The sequence below is a fragment of the Planococcus citri genome, chromosome 3 (assembly GCF_950023065.1).
Source record: "Planococcus citri chromosome 3, ihPlaCitr1.1, whole genome shotgun sequence".
NCBI classification, from domain to species: domain Eukaryota; kingdom Metazoa; phylum Arthropoda; class Insecta; order Hemiptera; family Pseudococcidae; genus Planococcus; species Planococcus citri.
Genome location: NC_088679.1, coordinates 80,369,167 through 80,384,331, shown reverse-complemented (window position 1 = coordinate 80,384,331; position 15,165 = coordinate 80,369,167). Strand labels below are relative to the sequence as shown.

The following is a 15,165-nucleotide window of genomic DNA, read 5'->3' as shown; positions in this document are numbered from 1 at the left end:
TTTTTGGTAATTTACGGTAAAATACGGTAATAAACTTTTGGTAAAATACCGTAAAATACGGTAAAATACCGCCGTAATTTACCGACATAAATTACCTTACAACCCTGTCTCCACGTCGTTTGAATCCTGAAAAAATGAAAATTGCCAAAGAAACTTTTGATTTTCTACAAAAGTTAGGTATTTGTCGACCCTCAAAAGGAAGTTGGGCAAGTCCATTACATATGGCTAGAAAAAAACCAAACTCTTGGCGCCCTTGTGGAGACTACAGAAATCTTAACAAAATAACAAAACCAGATCGTTACCCTCTTCCTCATATACAAGATTGCTCTAACCTACTATTCAATAAGACTATTTTTTCTACTATTGATCTTGTTCGAGCCTATCAACAGATCCCTGTTATTTAATCATGTACTGAAATATCACTAGGAAAAAAGGTAAGAAATGAGAAACTGAATTTATTTATTTCTCTATTACGATGAAAAAAATCAAAAAAATATAAAATAATAATTTGATCGATCATTTTACACTTATTATTATTTATTCTTACGAGCATATATTTCTATTATTACTATATTGTAAAAATAATTACCTCTGATGTTTCAATTTTCCGATTTCATGGCTCATATTTATGTAAAAGGAATTTAAAAAACATTAAAAATCATTTATTTCAAAAAAAAATTGTCCTAAAAAATTTTTTAGAATAAAAAAATGAAAAAATTGATCGTGTACAATGTGTGTTTCATATAAAACTCCCTATAATGTTGCGAGAGAGTAACGCGCATTTCGCCGCGAGCGCTCTCTATAAGGCGGCGACGTCGTTACTGACGTTTCTGAAAGTGCTAGATTTTCGTCTTCCTCTACAGGTCTACACTGTCTATATCATGGAGACAAGTCAAACGAGCGTAGCCGAAAGCACTCGACAGCACACGATGCCGAAAAGTATCCTTAGTCTCTAGTAATTAGTGTGGATTCAGTTCACTGTCTCGGATCGGTAAATTTGAGATTTCGCTCGAGTCAACACTGTTGTGAAAGCGTTGACAACGCGTTGTTTCGAAAGCATTGTTGGCCATCGTGTTTTTAAAATTTCCCACTAAATTTCCCTCGTTTCCCTTGATATTTTGACTACGAGCTCGGCTCGCGAACTATCAGGGAACCAATGAAAAAAAACCACGAGATGCGAGTGGAGCGTCCATTCGCGAAATTTGTTTACATCATCAATTTCACTTCATTTCACGTTACGTTACCAACTTGCTACTGTAGAATTGAATGCGCTTTGTACCGGTAGTTTTATATGTTGATTAATTTCCTTAGTTCGGGTTGTGTTTTTCAAAATGAGAGTAAGGATTACCGAATGTCTGTTGTTGATATCGTTGTGCGTGCTGAGAATAAAAGCCGACGATTTTCAAAAAGATGACGGTGTGATTGTGTTATCAAAAAGCGATTTCCAGAAGGCAGTCGATAGCATCCAGTATCTTCTCGTTGAATTCTGTAAGTAATATATGACTAACATTCTAATATAAAACTAATCACGATATCGTCGTACGCCTGACGTACAGGCATCAGATAAACTACGCGAGTTGATTTCGCCTTTCTCACTGTACTAAATTTTCATCTTCCGCAGATGCACCATGGTGTGGTCATTGCAAACAGTTGGCACCCGAATACGCCAAAGCAGCCCAAGAACTGGAGAAAGAAGGATCGTCTATCAAATTGGCCAAAGTCGATGCGACTGAGGAAGGCGAACTCGCCGAACAATTCGGCGTTCGTGGCTATCCCACGTTAAAATTCTTCAAGAACGGAAAACCACTAGAATACGGAGGTCAGTCAAAGGCCCACGATGCCCTTTGTACCACATTTAATCTCTTTCGCTCGTCGATAGTACATACGTGTAATCGAGCGTATACGATTACCGGTCGGTTGATTTATGTGTTGTATTTCGATTGCAGGTGGTCGCCAGGCAGACACCATTATTTCGTGGTTGAAAAAGAAAACTGGCCCTCCTGCCAGGGAAATCACTTCCGTCGAAGATTTGCAACTATTCAAGAGCAACAACACCGTCGCTATCGTCGGATATTTCAAGGTGAATTCAGACTTTTTTCCGCATCCGCCTCGCCACGCCTCGCCTCTTGTCGTGTCGTAACGAAACTTAATATGTATAGTATACTAGTAGCTGTTTCTTATTCACGGTTTTTTCAATTACAGGATCAATCTAGTCAGCTTGCGGAGAAGTTTTTGGCCACTGCTGGTTTGATCGACGATCATCCGTTCGCCATTGTGACCGATGAAAAAGTACTCGCTGATTCTTCCGTGTCTGAGGACAAAGTAGTTCTGTACAAGAAGGTAAGACAGCCGGCAAATTGCCTATTTTCAAACAGGTAGTACTTGGGAGAATCGGTGACACCGACGAAGTAGAAAGATATACCTACACATGAATTTAGCCTCGATACTCGGACTCTATTTGTATTTTTTACTATATGTACCACGTACACCGTAGTGATTCTTTCACGATTCAAGGTCGAAAGCGCCCACCAAAGTACCCGGGTCTACCTCCCTTTAACTCGCGCCTATTGGTGCTGCGAGCTCGTCTGTACACCATTCCGAGATTAATGTTCAATGTTCATTCGTGTGCGCGACTAAATCAAACGATTTGCCATTTAATTTTTCGTGATACAGCATAAAATCTAGTTCAACGTATGCGTATACCTATACCTAGATGATTTAAAGTGTCGACACTGTTACCACTACACACTACTGATGACACAAGTGTGCGTATATGCAAGCAGATATACGACATACGTGTGTACTGTTTATTTACACTCTTGTACGAATGTGATTTCATCCTCATTTTCGTTGAAAATTTATCGTTATCCCCTCACCCACCCGCCCGCCGTTGCGGATATTCGCGAATTGATCAGTACTACGTGTAACCAGAATCTCTTACGTCATCATTTCGCCGACGATGAATTCGCCTGTTATTATTGATTCGTCGCGTCGAACCACCCTGGCTATGCTACCTTTGTTTGTATCTGTAACTGGTTTGATTTGAGTTACCGGCTGTCAGACGAAAATAATATAAAATAAAGAGAAAATGTAAAATATGATGATTTTACTATTTGATGTAGGGAGGTACATAATTGAACAAAAATATTCCCAGTTTTTTTTTGACCATCGATATAAATTTCTGGGAAAAATGCACGAATTCGACAACCCCCTCTGCCTAGTACGCGCATTGTGCATTAGGCAATTTCCTGCATACGTTACATAATGTACGTAATATATTACACGTGTAATTCGATGGTTTGGTGAATACGAATTTATTGCTTATTGTTCCAGTTCGACGAAGGAGAAGTTACTTTCGACGGTGATGTTTCGGAAGATGCTTTGAAAGCGTTCGTGTCGATTCAGTCGTTACCGTTGGTTGTTGAATTCAATCACGAAACTGCTACGAAAATTTTCGGAGGCGATATCAAAAGTCATTTACTTCTGTTCCTTTCCAAGAAGGAAGGTCATTTTGACGCGCATTTAGATAACGCTAAAAATGTTGCGAAAAATTTCAGAGAAAAGGTAAGTAACTGTAGTTGCACGCGTGCCTATTATCTATGGTACCTAAGCCACGTAGTACGACGGTGCCGTTTTCACTGATATCTTTAATCGTTTTCATTTTAGGTATTATTCGTCACCATTAATACGGACGAAGAAGATCACGTACGCATTTTGGAATTCTTCGGAATGAAAAAAGACGAAGTACCTTCGATGCGCGCCATCAGATTGGAAGAAGATATGGCCAAATACAAACCCCAATCTGCTGATCTGAGTGCGGAAAATATAGGCAAATTTGTCGGCGATTTCGTCAGCGGAGAATTGAAGGTACCTACCTACACATACGTAGTATGATACATATACAGTATGACACAAAAGTAGTGCCTGGTGGCTTTTATTTCTTAGGGGAAAGAGCTAGAGAGATGAATGAAGCGGCGTTGAGTAGGGGAAAATAAGTGCTTTCAAAAGCGACCTTGGAAAATTTCAGGTCCATGCACAGGGTGTCCTCAAAATGAAAAACCGGTTTGGTAAAAAAATAAAACTGGTTTTTACTGGCGCAATGCATCCTACACACTAAGAGGCGACAGAAACGTGATATGAATTTTTTGAAACCGGTTCATTAATTTGCAAACCGTTGACAAAAAATACCCAAAAATTGTTGATAGAGAAAGAAGCTTGAAACTAAAGTCATAGAGCGTGAAAAATCACACAATTTGGTCTAATCACATTTTGAAACCGGTTCATTGGTTCGCATTCAGCAACCAGTTTTTGGCAATCACCTAAAAGTTGAAGATGAAGAAAAAAACTTGAAGTAAAAGTTGTAGAGCGTGAAAAATTAAACGATTTTGGCTCGAAACCGGTTCATTAATTTGCAACCAGTTGACAAAAAATACCCAAAAATTGTAGATAAAAGAGAAAAGCTTGAAACGATAGTTGTAGAGCGTGAAAAATTACATAATTCTGTCTAATCATATTTTGAAACCGGTTCATTGGTCCGCATTTAGCAACCAGTTTTTGACAATCACCTGAAAAAGGGAGATGAACAAAAAGCTTGAAACAAAAGTTGTAGAGCTTGAAAAATTGAACCATTTTCGCTGATTGGATTTTAAAACCGGTTCATAATTTGCAACCAGTTATCGAAAATTGCCTAAAAATTCGAGGAAAAAGCTTAAAACAAAAGTTGTGGGGCATAAAAATTACACAATTGTGTTCAATCACATTTTAAAACCAGTTCATTGGTTTGCATTTAGCAACCAGTTTTTCAAAGTCACTTAGAAAATGGGAATAGAGAAAAAAGTTTGAATCATATAAGTTGTAGAGTGTGAAAAATTGAACCATTTTCGCTGATTGGATTTTGAAACTGGTTCATAATTTGCAACCAGTTATCAAAAATATCCTAAAAATTCGAGGACGAGAAAAAAGCTTGAAACAAAAGTTGTGAGGCATGAAAAATTACACAATTATGTTAAATCACATTTTGAAACCGGTTCATTAGTTTGCATTTAGAAACCAGTTTTTCACAATCGCCAAGAAAATGGGAATAGAGAAAAAAGTTTGAATCATAAGTTGTAGTGTGAAAAATTGAACCATTTTTGCTGATCAGATTTTGAAACTTGTTCATTAATCCGCAGTCAATTATCAAAATTTACCCAAAAATTGTAGACAGTGAAAAAAGTTAGAACCAAAAGTTGAATTTTGAAACCGGCTCATCTATTTGCAACCAGTTATCAAAAATTACCTAATAATTGGAGATCGAGAAAAAAGCTTGAAACAAAAGTTGTGGGGCATGGGAAATAACACAATTTTGTTCATCCGTTCAATCACATTTTGAAACCGGTTCATTGGTTTGCATTCAGCAACCAGTTTTTGATAATCACCCAACAATTGAAGAGAGAGAAAAAAGCTTCGGCAAAAAATGTAGAGCGTGAAAAATTGAACCATTTTTGCTGATTAGATTTTGAAACCGGTTTATTAAATCGCAGCAAGCCACCAAAAGTTACCTGGTTGCAAGTTGAACCATTCTCAAAATCTGCTCAGCAAAAATGGTTCAATTTTTCAGTGAAAAAAGTTTGAACCAAAAGTTGAATTTTGAAACCGGCTCATCTATTTGCAACCAGTTATCAAAAATTACCTAAAAATTGTAGAGTGTGAAAATAGAACACAATTCTTTGTAATCACATTTTGAAACCGGTTCATTAGTTCGCATTTTATCAACCATGTTTTTTGACAATCACCTAAAAATTGGGGATTACAGCGAAAAGTTTGAAACATATGTTGTAGAGTGTAAAAAATTGAACCATTTTTGCTGATTATATTTTGAAACCGGTTCATTAAATAGCAGCAGGCCACCAAAAGTTACCTGGTTGCAAATTAATTAACCATTCTCAAAATCTGATCAGCAAAAATGGTTGGATTTTTCACGCTCTACAACTTTTGTTTCAAGCTTTTTTCTGTATCTTCAATTTTTAGGCGATTATCAAAAAATGGTTGCTGAATGCAAGCCAATGAACTGGTTTCAAAATGTGATTTAACAGATTTGTGTAATTTTTCATGCTTCACAACTTTTCTTCAAGCTTTTCTCTCGATCTCGAATTTTTAGGCAATTTTTGATAACAGGTTGCAAATTATGAACCGGTTTCAAAATTCAATCAGCAAAACTGGTTCAATTTTTCACGCTCTACAACTTTTGTTTTAAGGTTTTTCTCCATATTCAATTTTTAGGTGATTGTTAAAAACTAGTTGCTAAATGCAATCCAATGAACCGGTTTCAAAATATGATTGAACACAATTGTGTAATTTTTTATGCCCCACAACTTTTGTTTCAAGCTTTTTTCTTGATCTCGAATTTTTAGGGAATTTTTGATGACTGGTTGCAAATTATAAACGGGTTTCAAAATCCAATCAGCAAAACTGGTTCACTTTTTCACCCTCTGCACGTTTTGTTTCAAGGTTTTTCTCCATATTCAATTTTAGGTGATTGTTGAAAACTGGTTGCTAAATGCAAACCAATGAACCGGTTTCAAAATGTGATAGAACACAATTGTGTAATTTTTCATGCCCAACACTTTTGTTTCAAGCTTTTTTCTCGATCTCAAATTTTTAGGCAATTTTTGAAAACTGGTTGCAAATTATGAACCAGTTTCAAAATCCAATCAGCAAAACTGGTTCATTTTTTCACGCTCTACAACTTTTGTTTCAAGATTTTTTCTCTACCTTCAATTTTTATTTCAGGTGATTGTTGAAAACTGGTTGCTAAACGCAAACCAATGTACTGGTTTCAGAATGTGATTGAACACAATTGTGTTATTTTTCATGCCCCACAACTTTTGTTTCAAGCTGTTTTCTCGATCTCAAATTTTTGGGCAATTTTTGATAACTGGTTGCAAATTTTAAACCGGTTTCAAAATCCAATCAGCGAAAATGGTTCAATTTTTCACGCTCTACAACTTCTGTTTCAAGGTTTTATTCCTATCTCCAACTTTTAGGTAATTCCCAAAAACTGGTTGCTAAATGTGAACCAATGAACCGGTTTCAAAATGAGATTAGTCCGAATTGTGTAATTTTTCACGCTCTACAACTTTTGTTTCAAGCTTTTTTCTCTTCCTACAGTTTTTGGGTATTTTTAGTCAATTGGTTGCAAATTAATGAACCGGTTTCAAAAAATTCATATCACGTTTTTGTCGCCTCAGTGTGTAGAATGCATTGCGCCAGTAAAACCCAGTTTTAATTTTTTACCAAACTGGTTTTTCATTTTGTGGACACCCTGTGCATGGACCTACAATTTTCAAGGTCGCTTTTGAAAGCCCTTATTTTTCCCTACTCAACGCCGCTTCATTCATTTCTCTAGCTAGCCACCGAGCACTATTTTTGTGTCATACTGTATGTAAGTTTTTGTGTTTACCTGCTTTTCAACTCGACTCTTTTCCAGCAACATTATCTGTCTCAAGAACTACCCGAAGACTGGGATGCTAAACCAGTCAAAGTATTGGTAGCTAGTAATTTCGAAAAAGTAGTCATGGACACGTCCAAAGATGTTTTGGTAGAATTCTACGCTCCGTGGTGTGGGCACTGTAAACAGTTGGCTCCAGTTTACGATCAGGTAGGCCTACGATTCCCTATTCGGTTGTAGGTAAGCGCTAGTAAGGTACATTTCATCAATTTGCGGATCATTATTGCGTTACAGCTGGGTGAAAATTTCAAAGAAAAATCGGACGTCGTTATCGCCAAAATCGACGCTACTGCCAACGAATTAGAAAATACCAAAATTTCAAGTTTCCCAACCATTACGTTCTATCCCAAGGACAAATCGAAGGTAAGCCTTTCGATTCCCTTATTCTCTCGTTTCTCGCCTACTTATTTTTAAACCTAACCCATATCATTGTGTGTGTACTAGGTGGTCGAATATAACGGAGAGAGAACGTTGGAAGGTTTAACCAAATTCGTCGAATCTGGAGGCCAATACGGAAGAGCAGAACCAGAACCTTCTGTACGTGTAGCATTACATTCGTGATTTTAATCTCAACTTTGCCTACTGTTGACTGTTTTTTTCTAATACGCTTTTTTCGTTTTCCACCAGGTATCTGACGAAGAAGACGAAGACGAAGATAAATCGAAAGAAGCGCTTAAAGACGAGTTATAAATGTCGTGATCTAATCGTCATCATCGAATGTGTGCGTATTTTGTTATTTTGTTGTACTCTTTTTCTCCTTTTTACATTTTCTTCCTATGTACCAAAAAAAAGAAAAATGAAAAAAATATTTATATATAATAATGATAATAATGAAATGCGATTATTTTTTTTTTTTACCGACGACGATGGAGAACTTCGCGTCGAGTGGATTGTTTTGAAATGAATTTTGTAAATGTTTTCGAATCATGTTTTTCCTTCCAGTTATTATATAGTTTATGTACGGATCACTCACGGAGGATGTATTTGTATTGTATTATACTTTTGTAAACTAAAATTACTAATTTAATTAAGTTATATAAATCAGCGGAATTATTATTTTTTTACTAGGCTAGAATTTGATTGTCGAAGTGAGTACCTATGTTGTAGTTGTAACAGTTATTCTTGTATCAGTTTCTATTTTGTTTCCTTTTTTTTTTCTTTATTTTTTTTTTTCTTTTCCTCGGACATCATTATAGTGATTATTATTATAATTATTATTATCATTCTTTATTTCCAATTCTTACAAATACAAATTAATCGATAATTTCTCTCGTCTGATTGTAATTTTAAGAATTCCCGGCAGCGGTATTCGCAAATACATATTATGCTGCTTACAATCTTGGTAATTGTTTGATGCAATCTCGCTAGCGATGACGCAACGCGATTTCCCATACGAATTTGCGCGTTTTTGCCTGAAAGAACTAGTCGATGTAATTGCAACACTCGTACTAGCGATGCTAATAAAACATTCTACGCGTAGTCTTTCTTCATTAATCGAACACAACTGTATAATAACTGCTGACATTGACGAAAACAATTAGTAGTAACAATACCAACACTAATACCAATTAAAATCCATGCACTTACCATGAAATACTTAGAGTTGAGTTACTGGGAGGCCGCTTTTTTCGCAAACTGAATGACCATTGGTTTTCCCTTGACAATGTAACCGTTGGTTTCCTTCAACGCTAATTCTGCCAGCTCAACATTCGGAAGAGTAATAAACGCTTGACCTTTCATTCTACCTTCTTGCATCAAACGGATATTGAACCTTAATCAGATTAATTGAAAATCAACGCAAGTTGTGCATAATATGTCAATAATGCCATACGTGAAAAAAACGAAGCGATTTTCGATCATTTTGAGTTCGCTCGGTAAGCAATAGCGAATGAAACGAATGATCCGGTAATGTTCGTGGGAGTATGCTGGTCCGCCATTTAAGAATATAGACCGGCATATGACACTAGGAGTAAATGCACCCCCCCCCCCGCCGATCAACCGGGACAACTTTTTTCTTAAAGGGGACATCCTAAGGAACATTTTAAAGCAAACTTGCCCGAAAAAAAGTTGGCCAAACTTACAAAATGGCGGCCATTTTGATTGACAGGTCAGCCGAAATCGCAGATTTCGCGTTTCAACATAGGACTTGCACGAAATTTTTCAAACTGTATAAAGGTTGATTGAAAGATCATGCAAAAACTCATCACCTGTCAAAATTTCAAGTGCTAAAGTGCGTTTTTCGATTTTTGGTGAATTTTTGAAAATCCATTTTAGGCCAAAAATGAGGGAAAAACAAAATTTTACCTAATTGACCAAGAAAGCTGAAATTTGGGATATACTCTATTTTCGACATGCCAAATCGATTGGAACCGGTTTCAACCCGTTTTGAGCAGTTCTGGAGCCTCCAGCAGAATTTTGAAACTCGAAATTCCCACAAAATTCCATCAAATTGGAGTTGTAAAGCTGAAATTCATTCTAAAAACTAATTTCAATACGCTACGAAGTACTGCAGGTGAATTTCAAGTCGTTTTGGAGCCTCCAGCAGATTCTTGAAACTTTAAATTTGTCCAAAATTTCGTCAAACTGAGATGGAGAGTCGAAATTCATTCTGCAAACTAATTTCAATACGCTACAAAGTTGACTGCTGGTGGATTTCAAGTCGTTTTGCAGCATCCAGCGACTTGTTGAAAGGTTACATGGCGTTTTTTTGGAAAATTGAAATTTCCTAAAAGTAGCTGGAAGCTTCAAAACCATTTGAAACCACCATGTAGTCTGCGAAGTAAATTTCAGCTTGCATAATTCCATTTTATAACTTGATGTTGGGGAAATTTCAAGTTTCGAAAATCTACTGGAGGTTCCAGTGATTTTCAAAAAAGTCGCTGGAGGCTGTAAAATGGCTTGAACCCACCTGAAGTCGTCTTCAGAGGGTATTAAAATTGGAGAGTAGAGTAAATTTCAGCTTTCCATCTCAGTTTTGATGAAATTTTGTGAAAATTTAAAATTTTAAAAACCGGCTGGAGGATCCAGTAATTTCCAAAAAAGTCGCTGGGGGCTCTAAAATGACTTGAACACACCTGAAGTCGTCTTCAGAGTGTGTTAATATTAGTTTGCAGAATAAATTTCGACTCTCTATCTTAGTTTGCTGAAATTTTGGGGAAATTTCTAGTTTCAAAAATCTACTGGAGGCTCCAGGAATTTTCAAAAAAGTCGCTGGAGGCTCCAAAACGACTTGAAATTTACCTGCAATACTTCGTAGCGCATTAAAATTAGTTTTCAGAATAAATTTCAGCTTTACAAGTCCAATTTGATGGAATTTTGTGGGAATTTCGAGTTTTAAAAATCTGCTGGAGGCTCCAGAACTGCTCAAAACGGGTTGAAACCGTTTCCAATCGATTTGGCATGTCGAAAATACGGTATATCTCAAATTTCAGCTCTCTTGGTCAATTTGGTAAAATTTTGAGAATTTTGGCCAAAAATGAGGGAAAAATCAAAATTTTACCAAATTGACCAAGAAAGCTGAAATTTGGGATATACCCTATTTTCGACATGCCGAATCGATTTAAAACGGTTTCAAACCGTTTTGAGCAGTTCTGGAGCCTCCAGCAGATTTTTGAAACTCGAAATTCCCACAAAATTCTATCAAATTGGAGTTGTAAAGCAGAAATTTACTCTACACTCCAATTTTAACACCCTTTGAAGACGACTTCAGACGGGTTCTAGTCATTTAAGAGCCTCCAGCGACTCTTTTGAAAATTACTGGAGCCTCCAATAGATTTTTGAAATTTGAAATTTCCCCAACATTAAATTATCAAATGGAGTTGGCAAGCTGAAATTTACTTCGCAGACTACATGGTGGTTTCAAAATATGGTTTTGAAGCTTCCAGCTACTTATAGGAAATTTCAATTTTCCAAAAAAAAACGCCACACAACCTTTCAAAAAGTCGCTGGAGGCTCCAAAATGACTTGAAATCCACCAGCAGTCCACTTTGTAGCGTATTGAAATTAGTTTGAAGAATGAATTTCGACTCTCCACCTCAGTTTGATGAAATTTTGAGGAAATTTCAAGTTTCAAAAATCTACTGGAGGCTCCAGTAATTTTCAAAAAAGTCGCTGGAGGATCTAAAATGACTTGAACCAACCTGAAGTCGTCTTCAGAGGGTGTTAAAATTGGAGTGTAGAGTAAATTTCAGCTTTCTATCCCCACTTGATGAAATTTTGTAAAAATTTAAAGTTTCAAAAATCTGCTGGAGGCTTCAGGAATTTTCAAAAAGTCGCTGGAAGCTCCAAAACGACTTGAAATTCATCTGCAGTACTTCGTGGCGTATTGAAATTAGTTTTTAGAGTAAATTTCAGCTTTACAACTCCATTTTGATGGAATTTCGAGTTTCAAAAATCTGCTGGAGGCTCCAGAACTGCTCAAAACGGTTTGAAACAGTTTTCAATCGATTCGGCATGTCGAAAATAGGGTATATCCCAAATTTGAGCTTTCTTGGTCAATTTGGTAAAATTCCCTCATTTTTGGCCCAAATTCGATTTTTAAAAATTCACCAAAAATCGAAAAGCGCACTTTAGCACTTGAAATTTTGACAGGTGATGAGTTTTTGCATGATCTTTCGATCTACCTTTGTAAAGTTAGAAAAATTTCGTGCAAGTCCTATGTTGAAACGCAAAATCTGCGATTTTGGCTGACCTGTCAATCAAAATGGCCGCCATTTTGTAAGTAAGGCCAACTTTTTTTAGGCAAGTTTGTTTTAAAATGTTCCTTAGGATGTCCCCTTTGAGAAAAAAGTTGTCCCAGAGGATCGGCGGGGGGGGGGGTGCAATTACTCCTATGCCGGACTATAACGTAGGTAATGGTAAAAGTATGCGATGCGAAGAGCATAGCGAAGAGGTTACTACTTACGTCGATTGAAGCTCGTTGGAATTCGCTTTCGAATAACGACCGAAAATATAATTCAAATCTGACACGACCACGTGTTTGGATAAATTTTTTACGTACAATCTACAGCAAGGTATTCCAGGTTGATAGTTTTTGAAAAACGGCAACATCTGCCAATCTGATACAACGAAAACAACATAATTATCAATCATTCATCATGGTCATGGAGTGTCGAAAAAACGTAATCGTATTTGTAAAAAGGAAACGTAGAATTTAAAAGTTCACCTCTTTCGGATATTTTGTTAGACGCTAATTCTTCGGCAGTGATGGTGCCTCCATCTTGGGCGGTAGCATCTGTCTCTCGAACAGATTGCTTTTCGGTATTCTGTTCGAGATTCGTAGCGCCGTTATCGCTATCTTTGGTTTCTTCGTCTTTTTCATCGACGACTGGATTTGTATCTTGGGCACGACAAATATCCGAGTTTTTGGTATTTATGTTTACCTGTAGAAGCCGAGAAGAAAACAGTAGCGTTAGGTTGGTTATAGCGGCGATATTCGTATCATTTATGTTACGTAGTAGGGCGAAAAAGCTAGTAAACTGTACTCGAATTTTTTTAACGCCCGTATCCCCTTCAAATTTCTCGAAAACTTGCTCAATCGGAACGTTTTTATTTTTCGAAGGGACCGTAATCGTCGACTTATGCAGTCTGGCTGTTTTCGCCGATTTGCTAATAAGCCGAAGCGAAGACGCTCTTTTACGAGGAAACGCTGTACTCGAATAACAGGCGGTATTTTCGTCGCCGTCGTCGTCGCTTTCTAATTCGCTTTCTTTTTCCGAATCTTCGTCCGCACTTAGTGGCGCTCTCGTTTCGTCTTTTTCTTCCTTTTCAACGTTTTCGAGAATGTAGCTTAAGAAAGAATTGAAAACGTCGTTCTCGTTCAATACGAACGTAGATTCGAACGGCGAAGGCAAGTTCATCTTATTCATCAAGTGTACCACCTGAAATTGCAAACGTACGAGTAAACGTATTAATTTTTGGCAGGATGCGGAAGAAGGTGGCGCGAAATAGAGTGACACTAACTTGCGTGTAAAATTTCACGTTATAAGACAACATATTAGCGATATTGAGAATAGTCGGTGCAGTCGGCGCCGGGTAGCGATACTTGAAGTGATACGGAGGTGGTAACGTTAGATTCAATCCCGCCGTCCAATTATTCAAATTACGTACAAAAGTGTCGCGCATTTTACTTTTCTCATTCTCTTCGTCAGTTTTTTTCTTTTTCCTGCAGGCAAGAAAAGAAAATGGTATCGTGTTAACCGTCAAATCGCTCGAAACTCTGCGCGTTTACTCGTAACTGTAATCGTACTCATTTTCACAGTGGTCGAGATGATCGTTTTCCGCGAATTCTACTATCAGTCTGCTATCGAGCACTTCTCGCTGATGTATCCGTAAAAGTACTTCTCGAGCCACTTGTTCATTTTTGAATCTGAAATAATGAAACGTAGCTGTTAGCCGAGTTGGCACACGTTCGTGTACAGTACATAAACGAATAATTATGACCGTATATGAATACGTTTAGGTACAGTAGACCTACACGATTGTATGTGTATTCGATTGATAATGAAATTAGTTCACAATTCACATACTTGGCGAAAGCGCATTTGTATTTACGGAGTTGCGATTCGCGAATTTGCACTCGAATAGCTCCGACATGCTTCAAAAATCCGTTCACTTCTTCCGACGTTAAAGATGCGGGTAAATGCCGAATTAGTAACGTATCTGAGACCATCGTAACTTGACCGAAAACAGGGTAGAAATCTAAACTATCAATCCAATACTATGATCCTAAAGTACGTATAACTTGAGTTAAGATATCCGCTTGGAAATATTTTGGTCGAATACTTGAATTTGCGTACCCATACCTATCTACAAAATAATATGAAAAATATTTGAAAAATATGCACGAAAATAGCGTTATCACACCGAGGACCATGTGATAAGCTTTTGTGTTTGTTTTTATTTACATAGTGAAGTTCGCATATCAATCGCTAGCAGCGCTAAGTTTCACCGTTTTTTTCAATTTTTTTGTTCGAAAATTATTTTTGATTTTGAACATTAATTTGAACAAAAAACAAAAAACAAAACAAAACAAAACTTATTATTATTATTATTTTTTTTTGCATTTTCTGAACATCTTTGAAGATTTTGTCCGAAGTATTATCACTGTTATCATCGAATAGCAAACAGTAATGAGTAATGACTAATGAATAATAGGAGATTTATCGAAGTCGATTTCATAATTATCAAATGAATTTTATTCAACTCAATCGATTGAAAATCAAATCTTCATCAAAAAGTTTGCGATCTTCCTTCATCTGCTATAAGTTATGCTATATCAAAAGCGAGCTTTCAAAAATATCGACGGAGAATCTGTGTCAAAAAACAACTCTATAAATTTAACATCATTCTTTCTCATGAAACTTCAAAATTCAAATTCCTTACCTATCCTTACAAATTACAAAATAACTCCTTGAATTACCATTTAATCAAAAAATTATCAAGGTTAGTAAGTTACAGGGATGGAAGAACCGGGAGCGAGTCGGAGCTAGAGTCTGAAAGAGCCGGATTTTTTGAGGAGCTAGAGCCAGAGCCAAGAGCCAAATAAATGAAAGTGCAGAAAAACATCAAGAGCTCTCTTGCAAAAGAGCTCCTTATTTTACTCAAGAGAGCCATCATCATAAGGAGTCTTCAACCTGGAGAGAGCCAGAGCCGAGTGGGAGCCCACAAAATTTTTC

The 15,165-nt window shown here is 36.9% G+C and overlaps 2 protein-coding genes across 3 annotated transcripts; one reads left to right on the top strand and one right to left on the bottom strand.

Moving 5' to 3' along the window:
• Nucleotides 1–1,165: 1,165 nt before the first annotated feature.
• Nucleotides 1,166–8,753, top strand: Pdi (protein disulfide isomerase). Its single transcript, XM_065355809.1, has 10 exons — nt 1,166–1,488; nt 1,622–1,819; nt 1,947–2,080; nt 2,203–2,340; nt 3,334–3,564; nt 3,667–3,867; nt 7,469–7,639; nt 7,724–7,852; nt 7,934–8,026; nt 8,117–8,753. The coding sequence occupies exons 1-10, from the start codon at nt 1,332–1,334 to the stop codon at nt 8,177–8,179; spliced, it is 1,515 nt and encodes a 504-aa protein (XP_065211881.1). The 5' UTR covers nt 1,166–1,331; the 3' UTR covers nt 8,180–8,753.
• On the bottom strand, nt 8,621–14,359 carry LOC135839677 (RNA-binding region-containing protein 3-like). Of its 2 annotated transcripts, none has more exons than XM_065355810.1 (8): nt 14,017–14,359; nt 13,737–13,856; nt 13,451–13,652; nt 12,973–13,368; nt 12,654–12,870; nt 12,393–12,546; nt 9,077–9,260; nt 8,621–9,007 (listed from the first exon to the last, which is right to left on the bottom strand). In XM_065355810.1, exons 1-7 carry the CDS (start codon nt 14,157–14,159, stop codon nt 9,098–9,100), a joined length of 1,395 nt encoding a protein of 464 aa, XP_065211882.1. In that variant the 5' UTR covers nt 14,160–14,359; the 3' UTR covers nt 8,621–9,007; nt 9,077–9,097. The 2 variants fall into 2 exon arrangements, with proteins under 2 accessions (XP_065211882.1, XP_065211883.1); XM_065355811.1 differs by having other exon boundaries at nt 8,621–9,004.
• Nucleotides 14,360–15,165: the final 806 nt, after the last annotated feature.

Bases quoted from the DNA above. Each gene is read 5' to 3' on its own strand.
- Pdi (XM_065355809.1), top strand. From the start codon at position 1,332: ATGAGAGTAAGGATTACCGAATGTCTGTTGTTGATATCGTTGTGCGTG. The intron at 1,820-1,946 runs GTCAGTCAAAGG...TTTCGATTGCAG, and splicing joins AAAACCACTAGAATACGGAG to GTGGTCGCCAGGCAGACACC. The intron at 7,853-7,933 runs GTAAGCCTTTCG...TGTGTGTACTAG, and splicing joins ATCCCAAGGACAAATCGAAG to GTGGTCGAATATAACGGAGA.
- LOC135839677 (XM_065355810.1), bottom strand. From the start codon at position 14,159: ATGGTCTCAGATACGTTACTAATTCGGCATTTACCCGCATCTTTAACG. The intron at 12,547-12,653 runs GTGAACTTTTAA...TCGTTGTATCAG, and splicing joins TAACAAAATATCCGAAAGAG to ATTGGCAGATGTTGCCGTTT. The intron at 9,261-12,392 runs GTAAGTAGTAAC...AATCTGATTAAG, and splicing joins TCCAACGAGCTTCAATCGAC to GTTCAATATCCGTTTGATGC.